At 41.7% G+C, this 23,597-nt stretch overlaps 1 protein-coding gene across 6 annotated transcripts in view; it reads left to right on the plus strand.

The window, feature by feature from the left end:
- AHCYL2 (adenosylhomocysteinase like 2) overlaps positions 1-23,597 on the plus strand; it is a 189,438-nt gene that overhangs the window by 117,798 nt on the left and 48,043 nt on the right. The window contains exon 1 of one of the 6 annotated variants that reach the window (XM_059711764.1): positions 11,534-11,957. The exons of 2 other annotated variants lie outside the window; for them this stretch is intronic. In XM_059711764.1, coding sequence (XP_059567747.1) covers positions 11,901-11,957 — 57 coding nt within the window. In that variant the 5' untranslated portion in view covers positions 11,534-11,900. Of the gene's footprint in view, positions 1-11,533; positions 11,958-19,713; positions 19,837-23,597 lie in introns of those variants that run through there. 3 more of the 6 variants (XM_059711766.1, XM_059711767.1, XM_059711765.1) reach the window with 3 other exon arrangements.

Below are 23,597 nucleotides of genomic sequence, written 5' to 3' on the forward strand. Positions count from 1 at the left end.
TGGAATTATCTAGGCCCTTGTCAAAGTATAGTCCAAGAAGTATTGCTATTATTTTGAAAGTTGTTAAAACTATAATCTTTGGACCTATTCCATACTTACTAAATCAAAATCAGCATTTTAACAAGATCTCCAAATAATTTGTAGGCACATTGAAGTTTAAGAAGCATTGATTTAGATGGATATTATGATGGTTAGACTTTAGACAGCTGGTGTGAAGAAAAGACAGGTTGAAGAGATGTTATGGAGTACATGTTCTCAATCCCTCTCCTCACAAGTATATACCAGGTGCCCCTACTCATCCTTTACCTTTCAGCTTAAGTGGAGCTTCTCTGATGCCACACTTCCAAGACACAGGATTGCCATATACTCCCATAGCACCCTGTACTTACCTTATCACTTCCTCATACTTTCCTTTTAATTCCTTATTTAATTGCCTGTGTTTCTCCCTAGACTCCATAAGTTCTATGAGGTCAGAGACTGTCTTTCTATGCTGCCCAGCACATGATAGGCTCCCAATAAATATTTGTGGTTTGATTGAACGAACTCACCATGTATAAGAAGAGAAGATGGATTTGGGTGTGTTGGGGGATGTACCCGTTATATTTATTAATAGTAATGGTAAATTTTAAATAGCACTGACATGTTCCAGGCACTGGTCTACGTGCTTTATATGTATTAATTTATTTGATCCTCTCAGCAATCCTATAAGGGTAGATATTCTTTTTTTTTTAACTTTTTGTTAATGTAGTTGTATTATTTACATTATTAAAATATATTAAATATTTTTATTTTTTTCAATTAGAGTTTGCATTCAGTATTATTTTGTATTAATTTCAGGTGTACAGCATGGTGGTTAGAGAATAATATACTTTACAAAGTGTTCCCCCCAAAGAGGTAGATAATCCTAATATCCTCTTTATAGATGAGAAAACAGGCACAAGGAGGATAAGTAATTCACCTCAGGTTATATAGTAAGTGGTAAGTCAAGATTCAAACTATATAATCTGGTACTACTCTGCTACGTCTGGTTTTGGACAAAATAGCTTCCTGGCACTATGCTAAGGGTTTCTATGTATTTCTATGTGTTATTTAATCTTTATAACATCAATGTGAGGAAGATATGATTATCTTATTTTACATTTAAGGACACAGAGGCTCAAAAAGTTATATAGCGTAATATATGGTGACGGAAGATTTAACTTTGGGTGGTGGGCACACAGTGCAATACAAAGATCTTGTATCATATAAATCTATACCTGAAACCTATATGATCCTGTTAACCAATGTCACCCCAATACATTTAAGAAAAAAAGTTACTAAGCTAGTAAGTGATGGAGCACTTAAAACCCAAGCCTTTAACCCCAAGGCTATCCAACTCTAAACCCTGTAGTCTTTACCAGAAATGGTGACGCCTACATGTGGAGTCTAAGTACCTGTGGGGTATGAAACGTAAGATCATTGAGGAACTGACAGGTAGGGTGCCTAGCATTTAGGTGCGGTGGGGGGAGACTTAATTCCAGTTGCTCTGGTAGCATTAGCTTTTCAAATTTGAAGAGGAAAGGGAGACTGGAGGCCTAGCAATTCCAGCCAGCCTCCTAATGCCCAGGTGGAACTTTGAACTCAGGAGGTTAAGAACCTCAGCCTCTACAGTAAGCTGTAGCTCAGGTGACTGAGGAATAGTTATTGCTTTTTCTTATCGCCTCAGAGAAACCAGATGGATTAGGAATGTTGAATGTCAGAACTGGGAGGAACCAGTTCTGATCTTCCCCAGTCCACTCTTACTCACTCCCCCTCATTTTATAGTAAGGAAACTGAAGAAGAAGGGAATTAGATGACTTGCCAACGTTTCATAAAACCATTAGCAACAAGCCAGGAACAGAGGACGGGATCGCATTCTTGTGTTCTTTGCCCTGTGCCTTATGACTCTCTAGGTTGAAGATTTATCACTTCTTGTTTAAAACTGTTCTGCAATTATACTTATTTCTTTACCACTGCCTGTTTCTTCTTGACTTTGATCCCTGGAAATATTAACTTCTTGTCCTTTCCCCTCCAGCTCTAAGCACATACTCCCTGGCAAGTCTGGCTTGCCTTCATTAATAATGATACTGTTATCAATATACCACTGGTAGGAACACACTGGCATGTAGAAAATTGTTCTTCTTGGAGTGAAAATGTGACTCTTTTGAGCTGTACACACATTGGTTAATTTTTATAAAGCAGAAGACTGCAGGAGTGGGTGCAGTTTGTGTAACTTTTTTTGAAGTTGCAAACTCCTCACCTAAATGTTAAGGATGATTATGATAGATAATCATGTGCCGTGTTGTCACCCCTCCCCTTGTACCTTCTAAGGTACATTATGGTAAAATGAAATTAGACTGGAAACAAGATTATAGCTAGCACTTATACCTATACATTATGCCTTATACAGTCCTACTCAGTTAATAGACCTTTAGTTCTATAACAGCTACTGTTTTTACTTTTGTTTCAGCATGTGAAGACTGCATAGCATGGCAGCAAAGAGCTGCCATTTAGTCTTGTTACAGAAAGGTATAGTGAGGCTGCAGTTTTCAAATTAAGTCTATTTTAGTTAAAACCTACACTTAAACAAAACAAAACATATCACAACTAAAATGACATTTAGGCCCTGGCTGGTGTGGCTCAGTTGGTTGGGTGTCATCCTGTGCACCGAGAGGTTGCCAGTTTGATTCCTGGGCAGGGCACATGCTTGGGTTGTGGGCTCAATCCCCAGTAAGGAGTGTGCAGGAGGCAGCTGATCAATGTTACCCTCTCACTTCAATGTTTCCCTCCCTCTCCTCTCCTCTCCTCTCCTCTCCTTTCTCTAAAATCAATAATAAAATCATATTTGAAATGACATTTAGTTTAGTTTGCCAAAGTGATATATATTTTATCTTTTTTTAATGTATTTTATTTATTTTTTTACAGAGAGGAAGGGAGAGGGATAGAGAGTTAGAAACATTGATGAGAGAGAAACATATATCAGTTGCCTCCTGCACACCCCCGACTGGGGATGTACCTGCAACCAAGGAACATGCCCTTCACTGGAATCAAACCTGGGACCTTTCAGTCTGCAGGCCGACACTCTATCCACTGAGCCAAACTGGTCAGGGCGATATATATATATTTTAAATATATTTTATTGATTTTTTACAGAGAAGAAGGGAGAGAGATAGAGAGTTAGAAACATCGATGAGAGAGAAACATTGATCAGCTGCCTCCTGCACACTCCCCACTGGGGATGTGCCCGCAACCAAGGTACATGCCCTTGACTGGAATCGAACCCGGGACCCCTCAGTCTGCAGGCCAACGCTCCATCCACTGAGCCAAACCGGTCGGGCCAGGGCGATACATATTATATCTTTATTGTTTAAAGTAATTACAGATGTCTGCTTTGTGGTTTTTTTTTTTTTCCCTTATTGACCCCCTCCTCTAGGCACCCTCCCCTCACAAGCTTTTGCTACACTATTGTCTTTGTCCGTGGGCTATGCATATATGCATATAAGTTCCCTGGTTAATCTCTCCCACCCAAACCACCCCTACCTTCCCTCTGAAATTCATCAGTCTGTTCATGGTTCTATGTGTCTGGATCTATTTTGTTCATCAGTTTATTTTGTTCACTATATTCCACATGCGAGTGACATCGTGTGATACTTGTCTTTCTCTGACTGGCTTATTTTGCATAGCATAATACTCTCTAGGTCTATCCATGCTGCTGCAGATGGTAAGATTTCTTTCTTTTTACCACCGTGTGGTATTCCATTGTGTAAATGTAACCACAGTTTTTTTTATCCACTCATCTGCTGATGGGCACTTTGTCTGTTTCCAAATCTTAGCTATTATAAATTGCACTGCTGTGAACATAGTGGTGCATATATTCTTTCTGATTAGTGTTTCAGGTTTCTTAGGATATATTCCTAGAAGTAAGATCACTGGGTTACATGGGAGTTCTATTTTTAATTTTTTGAGGAAACTGCATACTGTTTGCCACAGTGGCTGCACCAGTCTGCATTCCCACCAGCAGTGTATGAGGGTTCCCTTTTCTCCACATCCTCACCAGCACTTGTCTTTTGTTGATGATAGCCTTTCTGATAGGTATGAGGTGATACCTCATTGTTGTTTTAATTTGCATCTCTTGAATAATTAGTGACTTTGAACATGAGCATTTTTTCGTATGTCCCTTGGCCTTCTGTATATCCACTTTGGAGAAGTCTCTATTTAGGTCCTTTGCCCATATTTAAAATATATATATTTATTCAGAGAGGAAGGGAAAGAGCGATAGAAACATCAATGATAAGAGAGAATCATTGACTGGCTGCTTCCTGTACCCTCCCCCCACCCCCCTACTGGGGATCAAGCCCACAACCTGGGCATGTGCCCTTGACTGAAATCGACCTGGGACCCTTCAATCCGCAGGCTGATACTCTATCCACTGAACCAAACGAGCTAGGGCCCCAATTTTAAATTGGATTGTCTGTCTTCCTTTGGTTAAGTTGTATGAGTTCCTGATATATTTTGGAAATTAACCCCTTATCGGAGGTGTCATTGGCAAATATGTCCTCCCATACAAGAGAGTGGGCTCTCTTTTCACTTTGGTGATGGTTTCTTTTGCTGTGCAGAAGCTTTTTATTTTGATGTAGTCCCATTTGTTTATTTTTCTCTCTAGTTTCCTTTGCCCTAGGAGATGTATCGGTAAACATATTGCTACGAGAGATGTCTAAGATTTTGCTGCCTATGGTTTCTTCTAAGATTTTTATGGTTTTACAGCTTACATTTAGGTCTTTTATCCACTTTGAGTTTATTCTTGTGTATGGTGTAATTGATGGTCTAGCTTCATTTTTTTGCATGTATCTGTCCAGTTTTCCCAACACCATTTATTGAAGAGACTAGAGGGCCCGGTGCACGAAATTTGTGCACTGAGGGGTGGGGTTCCCTCAGCCCAGCCTGCCCCTCAGTCCGGGAGCCCTCAGTGGATGTCCTACTGATGCCCACAGTCTGGCAACAGAGGCTCGGAGCAGGCCTCCTGTGTGTGTGTTTGTGTGTGTGTGTATGTGTCTGCTGGGGCCTGCCCCCAGCCTCGCCACGTAGGCCCGGAGCAGTTGCCGTGTGTGTGTGTGTGTGTGTGTGTGTGTGTGTGTGTGTCCCCACTGGGGGTCTGCACCCAGCCACATTGGAGGCTCAGAGTAGGCGCTGTGTGTGTGTGTGTGTCTGCTGGGGGCCTGCCCCCAACCACACCGTGGAGGCTTGGAGCAGGCGCCCCTCTCTGTTGATCTCTCAGGCTCCTGGCCTCCACTGCATGTTGTACTCTCCCTTGAACTGTGGCCAGGGTGGGGTGCTGCCTGCAGGCCGCGCTTTCCTGATCGCTGCGGCGACCCAGCAGCAGGTGCACACGGGGGCTGCCTGCAGGCCGCCTTTTCCTGCTCACCAGTCACCATGGGGTCCCTGCTGAGGGCTGGGCTTAGGCGGCACACAGGGGTCCCGGCTGGGGGCGGGGCTTAGGCAGCACCGCCCAGGGATCCACACAGGGCCCAGATGGCGGCTCCCGCTCTCCCGCCCTGCCTGCAGTATGCAAATTAGCTGCCATCTTTGTTGGCTGCTAATTTGCATATCTCACTGATTAGCCGATGGGAGGTGTAGCGAAGGTACAGTCAGTTACCATCTTTGTCTATTATTAGATAGGATTGTCTTTACTCCATTGTATGCTCTTGCCTCCTTTGTCAAATATTGAGCATAATGGCTAGGGTCAATTTCTGGGGTCTCTGCTGTGTTCCATTGATCTATATGCCTGTTCTTGTGTCAGTACCAAGCTGTTTTGAGTACAGTAGCTTTGTTGTATAACTTGATACCTGATATTGTGATTCCTCCAAGTTTGTTCTTCTTTTCTCAAGATTGCTGCAGCTATTTAGGGGTCTTTTTTGGGTCCATATAAATTTTTGGAATGTTTGTTCTAAATATGTGAAATATGCAGTTGATATTTTAATAAAGATTGCATTGAATCTATAGATTGCTTTGGGTAGTATGGACATTTTAATGATGTTGATTTTACCAATTCATGAACAATATTTTTTAAGTACTGGTCTTTTACCTCCTTGGTTAAGTTTATTCCTAAGTATCTTAATTATTTTGTTGCAATAGTAAGTGGGATTGTTTTCTTAGTTTCTCTTTGTGAGAGTTCATTATCTATATATATAAAAGCCTAAGCAACTGTTAGGACTGGTCAATAGGTCGCTATGACAATGCACTGATCACCAGGGAGCAGACGCTCATTGCAGGAGCTGCCCCCTGGTGGTCAGTGCGCTCCCACAGCCAACCTCCCGTGGCCAGCCAACCTCCTGCCATCCCTCCCCCCAGCTGGCCAACCTCCCACGGTCCCTTGCCCTGGCTGGCTGGCCCCGATCACCCCAGGCCGAGGGACTTCACTTGTGCATGAATTCATTCACGAGGCCTCTAGTTAGTATATAAAAATGCCATCAATTTCTGGGTGTTAATTTTGTATCCTGTTACATTGCCAAAATTCATTTATTCAATCTAGTAATTTTTTGGTGGAGCCTCTAGGGCAATGGTTCTCAACCTTCTGGCCCTTTAAATACAGTTCCTCATGTTGTGAACCAACCATAAAATTATTTTTGTTGCTACTTCATAACCGTAATGTTGCTACTGTTATGAATCGTAATGTAAATATCTGATATGCAGGATGATCTTAGGTGACCCCTGTGAAAGGGTCGTTCGACTGCCAAAGGGGTTGCGACCCACAGGTTGAGAACCGCTGCTCTAGGGTTTTATATGTACAGGGTCATGTCATCTGAAAATAATGACAGTTTCACTTCCTCCTTTCCAATTTGGATGCCTTTCATATTTTTTCTTGTCTGATTGCTGAGGCTGGGACTTCTAGTATTACATTGAATAATAGTGGTGAAAGCAGACATCTCTATCCTGTTCCTGTTCTTAGGGGAAATGGTTTTAGTTTTTGCCCATTGAGTATGTAGGCTGTAGGTTTGTCATATATGGCCTTTATTATGTTGAAGCATGATCCCTCTATTCCCACTTTGCTAAGTTTTTATCAAAAAAGGGTGTTGGATTTTGTCAAATGCTTTTTCTGCATCAATTGACATAATCATGTGATTTTTGTCTTCCAATTTGTTTATTGATTTGTGAATATTGTACCAGCCTTCGATCCCTGGAATAAATCCCCCTTGATCATGGTGTATGATCTTTTTAATGTATTGTTGGATTCGATTTGCTAATATTTTCTTGAGGATTTTAGCATCTATGTTCATCAGGGATATTGGCCTGTAATTTTCTTTCTTTGTAGTGTCTTTAGCTGGTTTTGGAATTAGGCTAATGCTAGCCTCGTAAAAAGAGCTTGGAAGTGTTCCTTCCTCTCAGATTTTTTTGAATAGTTTGAGGAGGATAGGTGTTAGTTCTTTGAATGTTTGGTAAACTTCCCTGTGAAGCCATCTGGACCAGGGCTTTTGTTTGCTGGAGTTTTGTTTTTTTTTACTGCTTCAATTTCATCAGTAATTATGGGTCTATTCAAGTTTTCAGATTCTTCCTGATTGAGTTTTTGGAAGATTGTGCTTTTCTAAGAATATGTCCATTTCATCCAGGTTAGCCAGCTTGTAGGAATATAGTTGTTCATAGTATTTTATTTTATTTATTTTATTTTTTTTAAGATCCTTTAGATTTCTTTGGGGTCAGTTGTTACTTTTCCTCTTTCGTTTCTGATTTTGTTTATTTGAGTCCTCTCTCTTTGTTTCTTGATGAGTCTGGCTAAAAGTTCATCAATTTTGTTTATCTTTTCAGAGAACCAGATCTTGGTTTTGTTGATCTTTTGTTTTTTTGTTTTTGTGGGGTGTTTTTTTTTTTTGTCTCTACATCATTTAGTTCCACTCTGATCTTTATTTCCTTCCTTCTACTTACTCTGAGCTTTTCTTGTTGTTCTCTTTCTAGTTCTTTAAGTTGTACTAGTACGGTTAGATTGTTTATTAGAAGTTTTTCTTGTTTTTTGAGGCCTATAGTGCTATGAACTTCCCTCGCAGGACTGCTTTCACTGTGTCCCATAGATTTGGGGTGTTGTGTGTTCATTTTCATTTATTTCCAGGAATTTTTTTTTACTTCTTTCTTGATCTCTTTGGTAACCCATTCAATGTTTAATAACATGCTATTTAGCCTCCATGTGTTTGAATGTTTCTGAGTGTTTTTATTATAGTTGATTTCTAATTTCATGCCATTGTGATCTGAGAAGATACTTGATATGATTTCAATCTTCTTGAACTTGCCACAGCTACCCCAACCTTCAAACATAATGTTGTAATTAAGGATTAAAACCCTAGCAAGGACACATCACAAATAAGTTATAACTGTGGCCAATAATATAACATGTATATATAAAATAATGTTCCAGATTCTATAAAATGGACATAAATGTATTAAACATTAATTATGGAAGTTACTCCCAGAATGTTATAAGCTATACATACATACAACATAAAAAATTTGACAATTTCTTAAGCCCTTACTATAAGCCAGGCACTGTAGGCAAATCAAAGCTGGCTAAGCTCCTAAAGAGCCTGGATTCTAACCAGGGGTGACACATGCACAGAGAAAAAATAATATGAGGAAGAGTGAAAATAGTGATGTGACCAATATTAGAGGAAAGGGAGATTGCTTTTTTTGGTTAGATTTCATGGCAGAAGCATCCTTTGAGCTGAACCTTGAAGAATTTTAATAAGTAAAGATGATGGAAGTGAAGGCAGAATGAATGCATTTCAATTTGAGTAAATGGCCTGCACAAAGGGCATTGAAGTGGGAAGGAACATAGCATAATAATGCCATATGGAAAAGTTCCCATTTATTACTTTTAAAATCTGTGCATCAGTCCTGTGAGATGGCTGTGATTATTCCCACTGTATAGATGAGAAAACAGGAGGGATAGAGAGGTTAAGTGGCAGAGCCAGGATTCCCACCCAGGTCTGTTTTATCCCAAACCAGTGCTCTGGGCTGCCATGCTGTGCAGCCTTCCCATTCAGGAAACGGCAGGTAGCACAGCTTACTTGGTGATAGAGCTTATATAGGGATATCAGTGGGAAGTCCTCCTGGAAGGGATTAATAGAGGGTTTTTAGGAGGCAGAGAAAATGGACAGGGAAGGATAGATGAGAGGCTTGGTGTCGCAGGGCTCAAAAATAATTGAAAATTGATTGTACTGGTGATTAGGGACAAGGGCAAAATCAGTGATGACTTAGGTTTAATATCTGTTTGACTAAAGGAACAGTGGTAGAAAAGTGAGGAAAAGAAGCTTGTTTGGAGGGTGAAGGGAAAGGAACGATGGAGCAATCATTTTTGCTTTAGATATATTGTATTTAAAATACAGATGAAAGATATTGGAAATTTAGGCAGCAGATGTAACTTCTCATTTTATTAAATTTGGATGAAAAGGAAGCCTGGGGGACAATAACTGGAGGTTGCTGAAAGAGAAGGCTTTATCAAAATTGACACCCTGGCATCAGAGGGGCCTTATCACTCCTGCATTTCACCAACTTTCTGTATCTTTTTAAAATATATATGGGGTGTTTTTTTTAATTTTTTTTTTGTAGCGAGGAAAGGAGAGGAAGAGAGAGAAAAACATCAATAAGAGATAAACATCAACATCACTCGGCTGCCTCCTGCCCCTACTAGGGAGGCATGTGCCCTGATTGGAATCAAACCTGCCACCTCTTGGTGCATGATTCAATGATGCTCAACCAACTGAGCAATACCAGTCGGCCTGCTGTTCTCTATTGTTATTGCATGTGATCTCCACCTGCCCCGTGATCTCTAATCCTCTGACACCTCTGCATTCATCTGGCCCAGTAGTCCCCTTCTGTTTTCACTTGACTTTCTTTCTAGTCTAGCCCTCCAAATCAGTCATTGAATTCTACCCTCTCTGGCATCTTTCAGTATCTCTTTCCCTAGACGTTACCTTCTTCTTCTCTCCACATCCAAAGGACCATCCTCTTAGCCAATGAAGGCCCTAAAGTGCAATGAACCTTTAATCCTAATTATAGTATTACTAGAGGCCCAGTGCATGAAAATTCATGCACTGGAGGGGGGGTCCCTCAGCCCAGCCTGCCCCCTCTCACACTCTGGGAGCCCTCAGGGGCAGAAGGTGATGCCCCATCACACCTCTGCCGCTGCCACTGCCAGCAGCGCAGGCCTCAGCCGGCCCTGATTACCTGAGCCCCTGGGCGGCTGGGCAGTCACCATCCAAAGCTTGCTTGTGCCTCCGGCCGGCCCTGGGGGCTGGGGGGCTGAGGGGCTGGGGGACTCTAGAGGCAGGCGTGCAGCAAGGCCAGGTCTTTATTGTTAAAAGTATTACATATGTCTCCTTTTCCCCCCATTGACCTCTCCCAGTCCGCTCCTACCCCCCCCACACACACACATACACAGGCCCTCACCCCACTAGTGTCTGTGTTGATTGGTCATGCTTATATGCATGCATACAAGTCTTTTGGTTGATCTCTTACTCCCCCTCCTCCGTTCCACCCTCCCTGAGTCCCTGATTCTTGAAGGGGACTGAAGCAGGCATATCTTGTTGGGCTTCTTTTGTGCCTGAAATCTATGGTACTTTTATTGGAATGAACTAAGAAGGTAAAATAGGTTAGGTCACCTTTTTGCTAGTTTTGTCTTATTTCCAAACGTCTGAAGTATACAGAGAGGAGGGAGCTGTTATGGGGCATAAAGAAGAAACTGCTTTGAGGTCCCTTAAGGATATAGTCTACACAGCTGCTGTGTGGGCATCCTGTTTCTTCCCGAAACCAGACCTGTGAGTGAAAACTGGCGTTGGATAGGGACTTTGAGGCAGCACTAGTCTTGACCAGAAAACCTGGCTCCCTCTAAACCTCACTGTGCCAGCTCCTGACTAGCCCTGGGGAAGCTGCTAATTTACAATTGGCACCTGTGCTGTTGATGCTGCTGAAGGCCTTCCAGCGGTTCTCACCCTGTGGGTCGCGACCATCGGAAAACACATATAGCATATCAGGTATTTACATGACGATTCATAACAGTAGCAAAATTACAGTTATGAGATAGCAACGAAAATAATTTTATGGTTGGGGGTCACCACAACATGAGAACTGTATTAAAGGGTCGCGGCATTAGGAAGGTTGAGAACCACTGCTAGACCTTCATGTACATAGCACCGGGAGCCAGCAGAGGGAGTTGTAGTGCCAGAACTTTCTTTAGAGCTAATAAATTCTGATTTTGTAAGATCTTCCTTGGCTCCATCTCCCGTGAAAGAAGAATTTGATTTGAGATATGCCTGAGCTGAGTGTCAGACCCCTGCTGTGAGCAGGCAGGGAGCTTCTGCGTAGTTGTTTAAACTTGAAAGCCATAAGGAACTCTTGATTTCAAGGAAACGCCTGTTTACTGTACAGATCCAGTAACTCTTGAGAAATGGGAGTGCCTTCTTGACCTTGAGCCTTATTGATTTTGGTATCAGCACTTCCAGTGACGTGTCCTAAGGGGCGGGAGAAAATTAACAAGTGCCTTACACACTGGGAGAGGGAGGAAGCCTGGCTGTTGCTGCTGGTAGAGTGTTTGGGTAGCACTCGACAGCGAGTGCCCGTGGGAAGTTCAGTGGCTGGGTGCAGAACCGTGCATCAGCTCTGGTTTTGAATCAGAAGCAGAAGCTTTGAAGCTAGCCAGCCAGTAAGGGACTTGTTAGGCAGTTGACGAGTGATCTTGATTTGAATAGGAAGCCTCTGTTAAAGGGGATGCAGCTTCTGCTAGACATTGTGAACTTCTGAATCACTTGGTTTGGTTCTGCTTTTGGCCACTGGGAAAACCCAGGCATATCCAAACCAGCTTTCCGTTTTGCTTCAGGACATATAGTCCCCAAGCCTGCACTATGGAGAAGTGGGACGGGAATGAGGGCACCTCAGCTTTTCACATGCCTGAGTGGATGGTGAGTTCTTCCATCATTTTGTTTTCCATTTCTTGATCATAAGGCCACCACCTTTGACAGATGACAGGGATCACCTGTGAGAAATTCCTACCAAGACCTGTGGTTGGGAAAAAAATTATTACTCTAATTTATGATTCATTCCTCTGTCTTGGGTCACCCCTGTTTCTTAATTACAAGTGAAGCTGGGAAGGTCTCAGAGCTGCCTGGCCAGAGTCAGCTTCTTGCCTCGCTGTGCTGGGCTGGACTCCCTACTGCTGCTTATGTACTGCATGGGTTGTGGTATCCTATGATTGCTTTGCATTCTATACACAAGCTGATACCTTGTTTGTTTCTTGTGTGAATTTAAAAAAAAAACCAACAGGCACACCTCGCTTTATTGTGCTTCAGTGATGTTGTGTTTTTTACAAACTAAAGGCAAGAGGCCCTCCACCAGCAAAAAGAGCGGACTTGCCTTGTTCACTACTTGGTTCACTGTGGTGGTCCGACCAGTGACTTTCAATCTTTTTTATCTCATGGTACATATTAACTACTAAAATTCTGCAGCAAACCAAACATTATATTTTTTACCAATCTGACAGAAAAGGTAGGTATAATTTTGATTCACACCAGATGACTGTTGTTGTATTGGCTGTTGTCAGTTTTAAACGTTTGATAATCTAAGGGAAAAGAGGTCGGTGTTCCTGATTAAATAGTCAGATATTGCATGTTTTAAAAAATTCTTGCGGCACATTGGTCAAAATTCCTGGTCTAGACCAAATCTGCTATATCTTTGAATTATGCCTGTAGTGTGGGGAGGGGGGCAGACTTTGTAGAAATGGTGCTCTCTCAAGTCTCTGAAAACATTTGACCTTTCTCCCCTACCTGCCCAGTTTTCCCTCCTCCAATCAAAACATTTCCCCAAATATTCTTTATATGTATATTTCTAAGAGGCAGGATCTATAGCTCTTTTAGCGCCATTCTTCAAATAACGTATTTGCCTGATAAATATTTTTTAATATGATGGTAATAGGACTTATTTGTTGATAAGAACTACCACATACAACCTAATATTTTAGATCAAATGTCAACTTTTGATTTAAAAACAGCAACCATTCTTATATTCCTAACTGTGGTTTTTTTCTAGGTTTTGTGATTTCTTACAGTATATACCATCTGTGTTTTATACATATACCAGGGGCCCACTGCATGAATTCATGCACTTTGAAAGGAACTGGGGTCGTGAGGCTGCGGTGGGCACAGGGGTGGGTCTAGGCCAGCCGTGGGCAAACTACGGCCCGCGGGCCGGATCCGGCCCGTTTGAAATGAATAAAACTAAAAAAAAAAAAAAAAAAAAAAAGACTGTACCCTTTTATGTAATGATGTTTACTTTGAATTTATATTAGTTCACACAAACACTCCATGCTTTTGTTCTGGCCCTCCGGTCCAGTTTAAGAACCCATTGTGGCCCTCGAGTCAAAAAGTTTGCCCACCCCTCGTCTAGGCCCATCCTCCACACGCCTGTCCAGCCTCTCCTGCCTCAGACGCTGGTCCTCTGTCTGCTAGCAGCCCTGCTCCCACCACCACTCCCATGGGCTGATGGCGCAGCACCTGCTGGTGTAGAGCAGTTGGGGCTAGCGCCAGCAGTGGGTGCAAGCGGTGGCTGCTGCCCCAATTGCCCCCTAGAGCAGGGGGAAGTGGAGAAGCCCTCAGGGACGATCAGGGCCCAGGGCCGGCAGCCTCCACTTGTACCCGCTGATGGCACCGGCAGCAGGTGTGAGTGGCAGGCGGGACTGTGGTGCTTGAGAGCAAAGAATTTTCGCCCTAACCGGTTTGGCTCAGTGGATAGAGTGTCGGCCTGTGGACTGAAGGGTCCCAGGTTCGATTCCAGTCAGGGCATGTACCTTGGTTGCAGGCACATCCCCAGTGGGGTGTGTGCAGGAGGCAGCTGTTCTATGTTTCTCACTCATTGATGTTTCTAACTCTCTATCCCTCTCCTTTCCTCTCTGTAAAAAAATCAATAAAGTATGTTTGGAAAAAAAAAATTTTTCAGTAACCACCAGAGGCTCGCCCTGATGACAGTGATTGGTGCCCCACCTTGGTCTGGAGCCCCAGCTCACCTGCTCCACCATCCCGCCAGAGCCGATGCCCGCCATGTTCCACGTGCATCCCCTGGTGGTCAGCGCATGTCATAGCAACGGGTTGTTCAGTTGTTCTGCCATTCGGTCTATTTGCATATTAGCCTTTTATTATATAGGATTTCCTAATGGGAAACTGGTTAGACTTTATACAACATATTTCAAATTCTTTTTTGTTTTTATGGAATTATGGACTTAAAGAAATAACCATCAATAATGGGATTGAGCCCTAGCCAGTTTGGCTCAGTGGATAGAGCACCAGTCTGTGGACTGAAGGTCCTGGGTTCACCATCAATAATGGGATTGAGCCCTAGCCAGTTTGGCTCAGTGGATAGAGCACCACTCTGTGGACTGAAGGTCCTGGGTTCGATTCCGATCAAGAGCACGTACACTGAGTTGCAGGCTTCATCCCAGCCCCAGTCGGGCATGTGTGGGAGGCAACCAATGTGTCTCTCTCACATCGATGTTTCTCTTTGTCTCTCCCCATACCTTCCAATGGAAAAATATCCTTGGGTGAGGCTTAACAACAACAAAAATAATGAGATTGAATATATAATAGGCCTAATAAAGGCCCAACTGAGGAGCCCACCTCTTATTGTTAAAACTATTGGTTTTTATTTTTGTTTGGGGTTATTGCTGTTGTTCTTAATGTTGTTTCAGAACCTTGTGCTTAGTTTTAAAAAGTTTGGTAGAAACTAATCCTTCCCATCCACAGGCTTATTTCAAAGAATGTATTGTTTTAGAATTAATGGAAAGGATTCATTCAATAATTCTAGTTGGGCTTTTGTTTCTGAATCTCCAGCCACTCACTAATAACAAGGGGGAGCAAGAAATCTGGTTGTTGTTGTTTTATGGGAGGGACCACATTAAGATAATACTAAATTCTGGTACTTCTCTAAAGGAATATTACAGAAGAATTCCGTGGAGCATTAGTGTGTCAACTCAGAATCAACGAAAGTTTATAGTAACTCTTAACCTCATAACTTCCTCACTATCTTACCTGCTGAGCACATCCTCAAGAGGAGCTCCTGCTGCTTACCTACTTACTTTCTTTTTATTTACATGAACAAGGAGAGTGTCCTTACGGAGTTAGTGTGACTATTGCTTAAGGGATATAACTTAGGACTCCCCAGCTTTTAGTAAACATTCATTAAAACACAGGTCTGCTCTGTTTTCGTTATGGCGTCTCTCATTTAGCGATTTCTTGGTCCATCTGTCTCAAAAATTAGGAAAATACCTTTAATCAGTAGATTTTATTTTTAAAACAACAATGAGAAAGAATAGGGAGGGGCTTATCTTCAATAATTCAGTTTTTTCATCTACTATATTTCCTTGCCAAAAGACTTAACCTTTTGAGGCTTTTTTTTAAGATACTACATGTCATTAGTTCCTGACCTGGTCTGAAAGTGCTGCATTAGGCTGCCGCCTATGTCCACTTAGCCAGTAAAGTGAACCCCTGAGCACCCTCTAGTGTATTGCCTATAGATTTCCAGACCTTACCTGTAAAAGGTCAGTGCCCTTGAATCTCTGAGAGAAAACCCTGGAGCCAGCTCCCACATTGGGCAGAAATTTCAATTTTAAAAAGGTTTAACAAATGTCTGACTCATTTTAACAAATGTCCCAGTTGATATTAATGTATTGAAATTTCCACTGAGACTATCCTAGCCTCCAAAAGAAATATGACAAGACTTTCAAACCTTTCAGGAGGAAATTTTAGCAAGAAGGTCCATTATAGCACCTTCCCTTTTGTTACCAACAGCAGAAAAAAGAGACTTGCATACCCCTCAAAAATAAGACTCAGACCAGACAGCAGCTGAGAGTACTCACGTCTCTGATTTCCAGGAGGGAAATAAGCCAGGATGAACTCTGAAGAACCCCAATCTCGAGAATGGACAGGGTAGACCTTCAGTTAACATTCCATCAGCCTCTGGAAAACTTCTGCTGGACCCTCTGCTCCTCAGCTGTTTTGGTTTTTTTTTGTGAAGGATTTTCTTTGGCTTGTTCAGGCAGTTTTACTGCTAAAAGTTTGGAGAATACATTCTTTTAAAGATTGGTCTTATTAATATGTTTTTACTTCCCCTGAGAAATCTTTAGTTCCTGTCGGTAGGTAAAATACAAATGCTTTCTCTTATGTTGTGTGGAGATCAGCAGTAACCTTTTTGTCAGTTTCTGCATTTTAATATTTTCTCCTCCCACCCAGGCTCTCTATAGTACTTGGTACTTTTCCATAGGAAATCTAATGACTTTCTTGAGTACTCAGCCAGCTGGTTACCTGACTTTCTTTTGGCTGGAAGTCATTCCTTTTATAAGTGAAGAATTTGTTTTAGCAGCTCATTCGGCTTGAAAGGGAGGCATGTCTCTAAGAATGCTTGAACCATATCTACTTGGAAGTGAGACACCTTTAAGGTACCGATCTGGTAAATTGTGGTGGAGATAGCTTGGCTTTAGCTCTGGGTCAGGATTGACATTTAAAGCAGAGACCCATTTGAAAAACTATAGGCCCTCTCTCCAGGAAAACATACACAAAATTTTGCTTTTTTTTTTTTTTTACTTTAAATGAAGAACTTGTGACCTAAAAATACAAAAATCTTAATGTTTTATACTGTGTATTATTATGTGGTCTTCAGAACCCTCTCAAATACATTATTTTATCTCTCAGCACACATTTGAGATAGGCAAAGTAGATGTTATTGTTCCCATATTACAAACGAGGATTATAGATGTAAAGTGTGGGAAATGTTAAGAAATGGAGAAACAGAGAGAACCTCTGATTATCATCCTTTGTGTATTTGAAAAGGAATTAACTGTTTTCTCTTGGCCTGATCCTCTTTAGGTTAAATAGATCTTCTGTCTTCCCCAGGAGTTCTGTTTTTCTTACTGTTTTAACCATCTATTCTTAACAGCCTCAAACTGTGGAAGTCAGAATTAGACCCAGTTCTCTTGATCCCTGAGCTGGGTATGAAGGTTTACCTCATTCTAATCTCTTATTTTTCAAAGAATCTTTTCTGACTTTCAATATTCTGCCCTGGGAGTGGGGCCCAGAAATGCATTTTAATAGGCCTTCCAGATGATTTTGAAGCACCTAAAGTTTGAGAACTCCTTTGTTAGATAAACTCATTAAGTGGTAATAGTCAGTAATAGTGTCCTAAAATGTCTTCTGGTTGTATTTCGTGTAGATCTGCAACTCTTTTTGGTTCAAGTCTGATGACAAGCCATTGGACCAAAGAGTTCCTTTCCACCTGAGTGAGTAAAATGAGGAACCAGCTGAGAGTGTACTAGGGTGAACATCCTTGGTTAGCAAAAGCAGAAGTTTAGAGATCCAGCCAACAAGCAGGAAACTATCAGTCTATCTCATTTCCTGAAATTATGAGTGACGTTGAACATCAATAATGGAGATCAATTAATTTCTGTTTAAATTTCTGGTGGTGGCATTGGGCAAAGTTACCAGTTAAAGGGCTGTTAAATTTAAAATTCTTGGATTAGCCATTTCAGAATTGTGATTTGGTCAGAGCTCCTAGATCATTGGGGATGATGTCATTTCTGAGACCCAATCTGGTAAGAAAGTAAGTGTAAGGAGGGCTAATGCACGCAGGATTAGGACCCAGGGAGCTTTTGGTGTTTGATTGATTTATATCACTAGGTATTGTACAGAGGAAAGAGCCTCAGCTCTGACATAAACACAGGCTCCCACATTCTAGTCCAGCCGTGGGCAAACTACGAATCCGGCCCATTTGAAATGAATAAAACTAAAAAAAAAAAAAAAAAAAGGACCGTACCCTTTGATGTAATGATGTTTACTTTGAATTTATATTAGTTCACACAAACACTCCATCCATGCTTTTGTTCCAGCCCTCCTTCCAGAACCCATTGTGGCCCTCGAGTCAAAAAGTTTGCCCACCCCTGTTCTAGTCCCATCATTTACTTACTGTGAGACCTCAGGCAAATCATTTGTTCTCGCAGAGCTGCACTTTCCTAATTTGTCAAATGGGGTTAACAATGCCTACTTTTAAAAATTCTTATGCTGATTAGTAGAAGTAACATGCACAAGGCTGTGTATAGTAGGCACTTAATAAATAATTAGCTCTTTCCCTTATTCTGTTCTTTCAGAGACCTTTTCTCTCAAAGATTATTCTTTAACAAAAAAGATTTACCACTTTATGTTCTTTCTTCAGCTCAATAAGCAGCGCCCCCCCCCTTTTTTTAAAGAAGAATTCAAATCACATTTCTACCCTGTCTCTATAAGATACAGTTGAATATGGATCTCCTATACACTGGCCCCCTCTCAGAAAATAAATAATGATAAATAATGATTCTTTGCTCTTTCATTTGACTCTATTTGATATGTAACAAGGCCATTGTGACTCTGGGGACTCTGAGGCAATAGACAACTACCTTTGCCCTGACCAGTTTGGCTCAGTGGATAGAGCATCGGGCCTCGGACTGGAAGGTCCCAGGTTCAATTCCAGTCTAGGGCATGTACCTTGGTTGCAGGCTCCATCCCCAGTGGGGGGCATACAGGAGGCAGCTGATCGATGTTTCATCAATGTTTCTAACTCTCTATCCCTCTCCCTTCCTCTCTGTTAAAATATATATATATATGAAAAGAAAACTTTCCTTTGTAGTCATACCTCCAGAAAACACACAGTTATTGATTTTAGAGAGAGGATGGGACAGGGAAAGAGAGAGAAAAACCTCCATCTGTTGCCTCTTGCACACACCCCGACTGGGTGGCAAACTTCTGGTGCTTGGTAAGACTCTCAGCCAAGTGAGCCACACCGGGCAAGGCTGAAAAACTTTTTTTAAAATCCTCACCTGAGGATATTTTTTCCATTGATTTTTTTAGAGAGAGTGGAGGGGGGGGGGGCAGGCGGGGGATAGAGAGAAAGAAAAACTACTTGAGAGAGACACGTTGATTGTTGCTTCCTGCACCCGCTAGTACATGCCCTTGACCGGGAATTGAACCCACAACCCTTCGGTCAGCAGGCTGATGCTCTAACCAATGAGCAAGCCAGCCAGGGCTGAAAAACTTCTTTGAAAAAAACAAATATAGTCACTCAGTACCTAATCAGCAACAATCTTGAGATGGGACTAGAAATCAGATGTCAAAACCTATTCCCACTCTAACCCAAGGATACAGAGTATAGGGGAGGGGTTGCCTGAGCACTTAGCACCATTTTTTTTCTCACTATCTTAAATTCCCTCATTGTTTTAGTGGCTTTGTAGTTAATTTTTTTTCTAATAAGACTAGGCTAACTAAAATCATCTGACATGGAAAAGGAGGAGGTAAGGTTAAAAAGGAACTTAATTAGCAAGGTAATTATAGCAGGCAAAAAAGTGCCCTGGTTATATAAATACGCTATTGTTATGCGAATGCAAGTTGGGCCTTGTCAAGGGACTTGTTAAGGTTTAGAGGTCAGAGGATCATGTAATTAGGTGTTTAGGAAAAAAATAAAATAAAACAGCCACCAGAATTAGGAATGGCTGATGAGCCACTAACAAATGCGTTATTACATCGGGTTCGATTGCTGGAGGGGTTGTTAGAGCAGCTTCAGGGATTCCAGGGAAGGGTAGCACCCCACCTCCCAACCAAGGGGGAAAAAAAAGCTAGCTGGAATCAGAGCCAACAGAATTGCTGATGCGGAAAGTTTAAAGGCCTCGCCACAAGGGTCCTAGACCGGAGAGGTGGCAGCAGGGTTGGTAATGTCACTATGCTGAGCAACAAGAAGAAATACATTGTCAGTGGCAACTCTGGGATTAAAGCCCAGGTGAGGCTAAACTCTTATTTTCCAGTCTTGCTGCTGCGATGGCCATTAATGTGAAAGGCCAGCTGCTTTTTCCCTCCTTTCCTGCTTTCATCCCTCCTTCTGGCAAAAGGTGAGCTGCCCCTCTCCTAACAGTCTCTTTCCCTCCCTTATCTTGATGCTTGTTGGAATTAGGCAGTTCTCTCTGGAAAAAAAGGTGGATTACCTTAAAGGACTCTTTGATTTCAGACACATAGGAAAATTAGGGGTAGGATCTACCAAAATACCCCAGCCGGGGGTTGATAGACTACTGTGTTACAAGATGTTGAGTGTTACAACGTGAGCTGTTGAGTAGGCATGTATAGAATATTTAACTATTAGGGCAGGTGGGCAACAGGGATGACCTACTTAAACATATGCTCTGGTTGTCAGTAAAAGATAAACATATTAATTTCTCCGGAAAATGGTATAACATTTTATATAAGTGGTTAGTCTCTAATATTCTTCTATCCAAAAGAAACTTGACTTCAGTATCTAACAAGTAAACAAAATTTAGGACTCTATGTCTCTTTGTGGAAAAAGCCCACATAGTCTTCTGTAGTGCCAAAAGACAGCCTAAACTTGACCTGAGTGGAAGGAATAACTAAGTGGAGAAGACTAGAGAAGAGAGCTCAGCTTAGGGAAAATGGTTTGGATGATGATGCAGCTATGGTTCAGTGTTATTGGGGTAAATGTATGTGTACCCACCCACCCCTGATTCTAGAGAAGTTGAGTGCTTGGCCCCCTCTAGTGGTGTGTGGGATGGGAGTGGGGGGGTGGTGTTAACTCAGGCAGGTTTATCTATTCTTTTTTAAGGAGGCACGGCTAAAGTTAGTGACTCATTGTGACCTTTGGAAGGTCAGTTATTACTCCTTTTCCTAGATGGGCCTCTAAAAAAGAATAAAAATAAGTCATTGTCTTAAACAAGGTTGGTGACATGGAAACCAGAGTTCTGAGCTTGACTGCTATCCTCCTCCCCATCTTCACACCCACCTTCCTCCCCTTCCCAACTCTTTTTGCCCTTAAAACTTCTTTTAACTTTAAGCTTGGCTTATGCTTACCATGTTTACTTAATATTCAACACGTACAGACAGTGAAGATAGACTAGGCTACTTCAGATTCATTTCAGCACATGACTGCCTCCCATGTGTCAGGCATTTGTGTCTGAGACTGTAAGGTCACCCTTACATACATAGCTCCTGCCTTTATGGAGCCAATTGCTTATATTATAGTTATATTCAGTGTAATAAGTACTGTGATAGGAGATGTTCATGGAAGTTCATGTATATCTCATGGGAGTTCATAGAAAGGGCACTTTACCTATTTAGCAAAATAATGAGTTTTGCCCTTTTTCATTTTGCAAAGAACTTCTAATCCAATGAATTTTCCTATTGCGGAAAATACTTTACAAACCCGGAAGTGCTACATAGGCTTCCTATGTTGCTACAGCTATGAAAATGGTATGAATTCCCCTGAAAGGCATGCTAAGCTAATTTAATTTGTCGTTGGTTCCTTTGTCTCAATACTCCAATGACTTAGTAGTTACCTCTAGCTGCAGGAAATGGAGGTCAGTTGTTGCTCTCATTCTGATATGCTGTGTCTGTGTTCTGTCCATCAGGGAACCATCTTTTTATTATGAAAGGTAGAACCAGTTGTCAGATCTTTGATGCTTCCTGCCTCCTTGCCACCTGGGATCCAGAATAATTTAAGCAATTATGCAAAATTGTAGTTAGGGAAAAAGAAAAGAAGTTATTTGTTGAAATTTATGAGCTTTGATTGGTAAAGTGTTCAGAAGTAGCAGCTGGAACCTCCAATAGGAGGGGAAAGAGATATAAAGTGCAAGAGACTCGTCAGATAGTGTCCAAAATGCAGTCTCGAGTATTGAGGTTTATACATTTTCAGGACACGTATTCACTCCTTCTACATCTGTCATGTTACAGTTAATAAATGACCACGCTTGTGGCTTTTAGGTATTTTATGATAGCAAGCATTAAAAACAATAAATTAATGTTTACTGTACTTACTAGTATTAAAAAGCTAATTAATACATCTTTAAAAACTATAGTGACTAGCCCTAACCAGTTTGGCTCAGTGGATAGAGCGTCGGCCTGCGGATTAAAGGGTCCCAGGTTCGATTCCAGTCAAGGGCATGTACCTTGGTTGCGGGCACATCCTCAGTAGGGGGTGTGCAGGAGGCAGCTGATCAATGTTTCTCTCTCATCAGTGTTTCTAACTCTCTATCCCTTTCCCTTCCTCTCTGTAAAAAATCAATAAAATATATATTTTTTGAAAACTATGGTGACTATCAGTAAGAGCTATAAGAAGATTTATAAACTGTAGGGGCTGGAGTGGGGGAGTAGATGTATTGAATCTCCTGCTTTTTTTCACAGTTTACATACAGGCGTACCTCAGAGATATGGGGGTTTGTTTCCAGACCACCACAATAGAATTGTGATCTTTTGCTGGTGGAGAGTCTTGCCTTCAATTTGTAAAAACAAACAAACAACAACAACAACAAAAATGCAACATCTGTGAAGCACAATAAAACAAAGTATGCCCATACATTGTTTCATTTAACCCTCTCCAAAACTTGTGAGGTTTTTTCATCTTTGCTGTATTTATGAGAAAATGAGGCTCATAGAAACATCTTGACCAACATCACATAGCTAATGAGTGGCATAGCCAGTATTTTAATGTAGTCCCGGAACGTTCTGTCTGAATGGAAAGCCTATGTATTTTTTCATTATACGAAACCATTTCCTGAAAATCTTAAAACCTTGAAGGCAAGTCACTTTACCTTCCTGTACCTTGCAGTTTCTCATCTAGATAGGTGAAAATTGGAATAGTCTCAAAATTCTTTTCAGCGAAACTATAGAAAGAATTTCTGAATATGACTCAACTTTCTAAAAATTAATTTTAACCCTTTGAGTGCCAACCAATATCCTAGGAACTATGCTAAAATTGCCAAGGCATTTTTGCTGATTTTACAGCAGTTTAGGAAAAACATTATGAATCACAAGTAAATGAAGTTACGTAATCAAAAACTTAAGGAAACCTTTACTACATTTGTTTTCTGCACTTAGGTGCCACTTGTCAATAAAGAGTGAACTACTAGCATCTAATAGTAGCGATAGCGCTCCCGGCACTTTTGGCGAACGATAGGAGGAGCTGGATCGCCCTCCCCGGCACTCTAGGGGTTAACAAGAACATCTCATTCTCTCCCTCTCTCTCTTATTTATTTATTTTTGTCACAATTTTATTGTAAAAAGCATATAGCCCTGGCTGGTTGCTCAGTGGTTAGGGTGGTGGCCCACAGACCAAAGGGTCAAGGGTTTGATTCCCGGTCAAAGGGCACGTACCTTGGTTGCAGTGGGGACACGTGCAGGAGGCAACCAGTAAATGTTTCTCTCCCTCCTCCCTCCCTTCCACTCTCTCAGGTGAGGATTTTAAAAAAAAATAATAAATTATATATATAAAAGCCTAAGTGACCATCCAGTAGCTATGATGCGCACTGACCACCAGGGGGCAGATGCTCAACGCAGGAGCAGAAACCACAGGCATGGAAACATGGAATAGACTGATGAATCTCAGAGGAGAGGGGGAAGGGGGAGGGCAGGAAGAGATTAATCAAAGATCTTATATGCATACTAGAGACCCGGTGCATGGATTTATACACCGGTGGGGTCCCTCGGCCTGGCCTGCAGGGATCTGGGTGAAACAGGCTTCTCGACATCCCCTGAAGGGTC

The sequence above is a fragment of the Myotis daubentonii genome, chromosome 10 (assembly GCF_963259705.1).
Source record: "Myotis daubentonii chromosome 10, mMyoDau2.1, whole genome shotgun sequence".
Lineage (NCBI taxonomy): Eukaryota > Metazoa > Chordata > Mammalia > Chiroptera > Vespertilionidae > Myotis > Myotis daubentonii.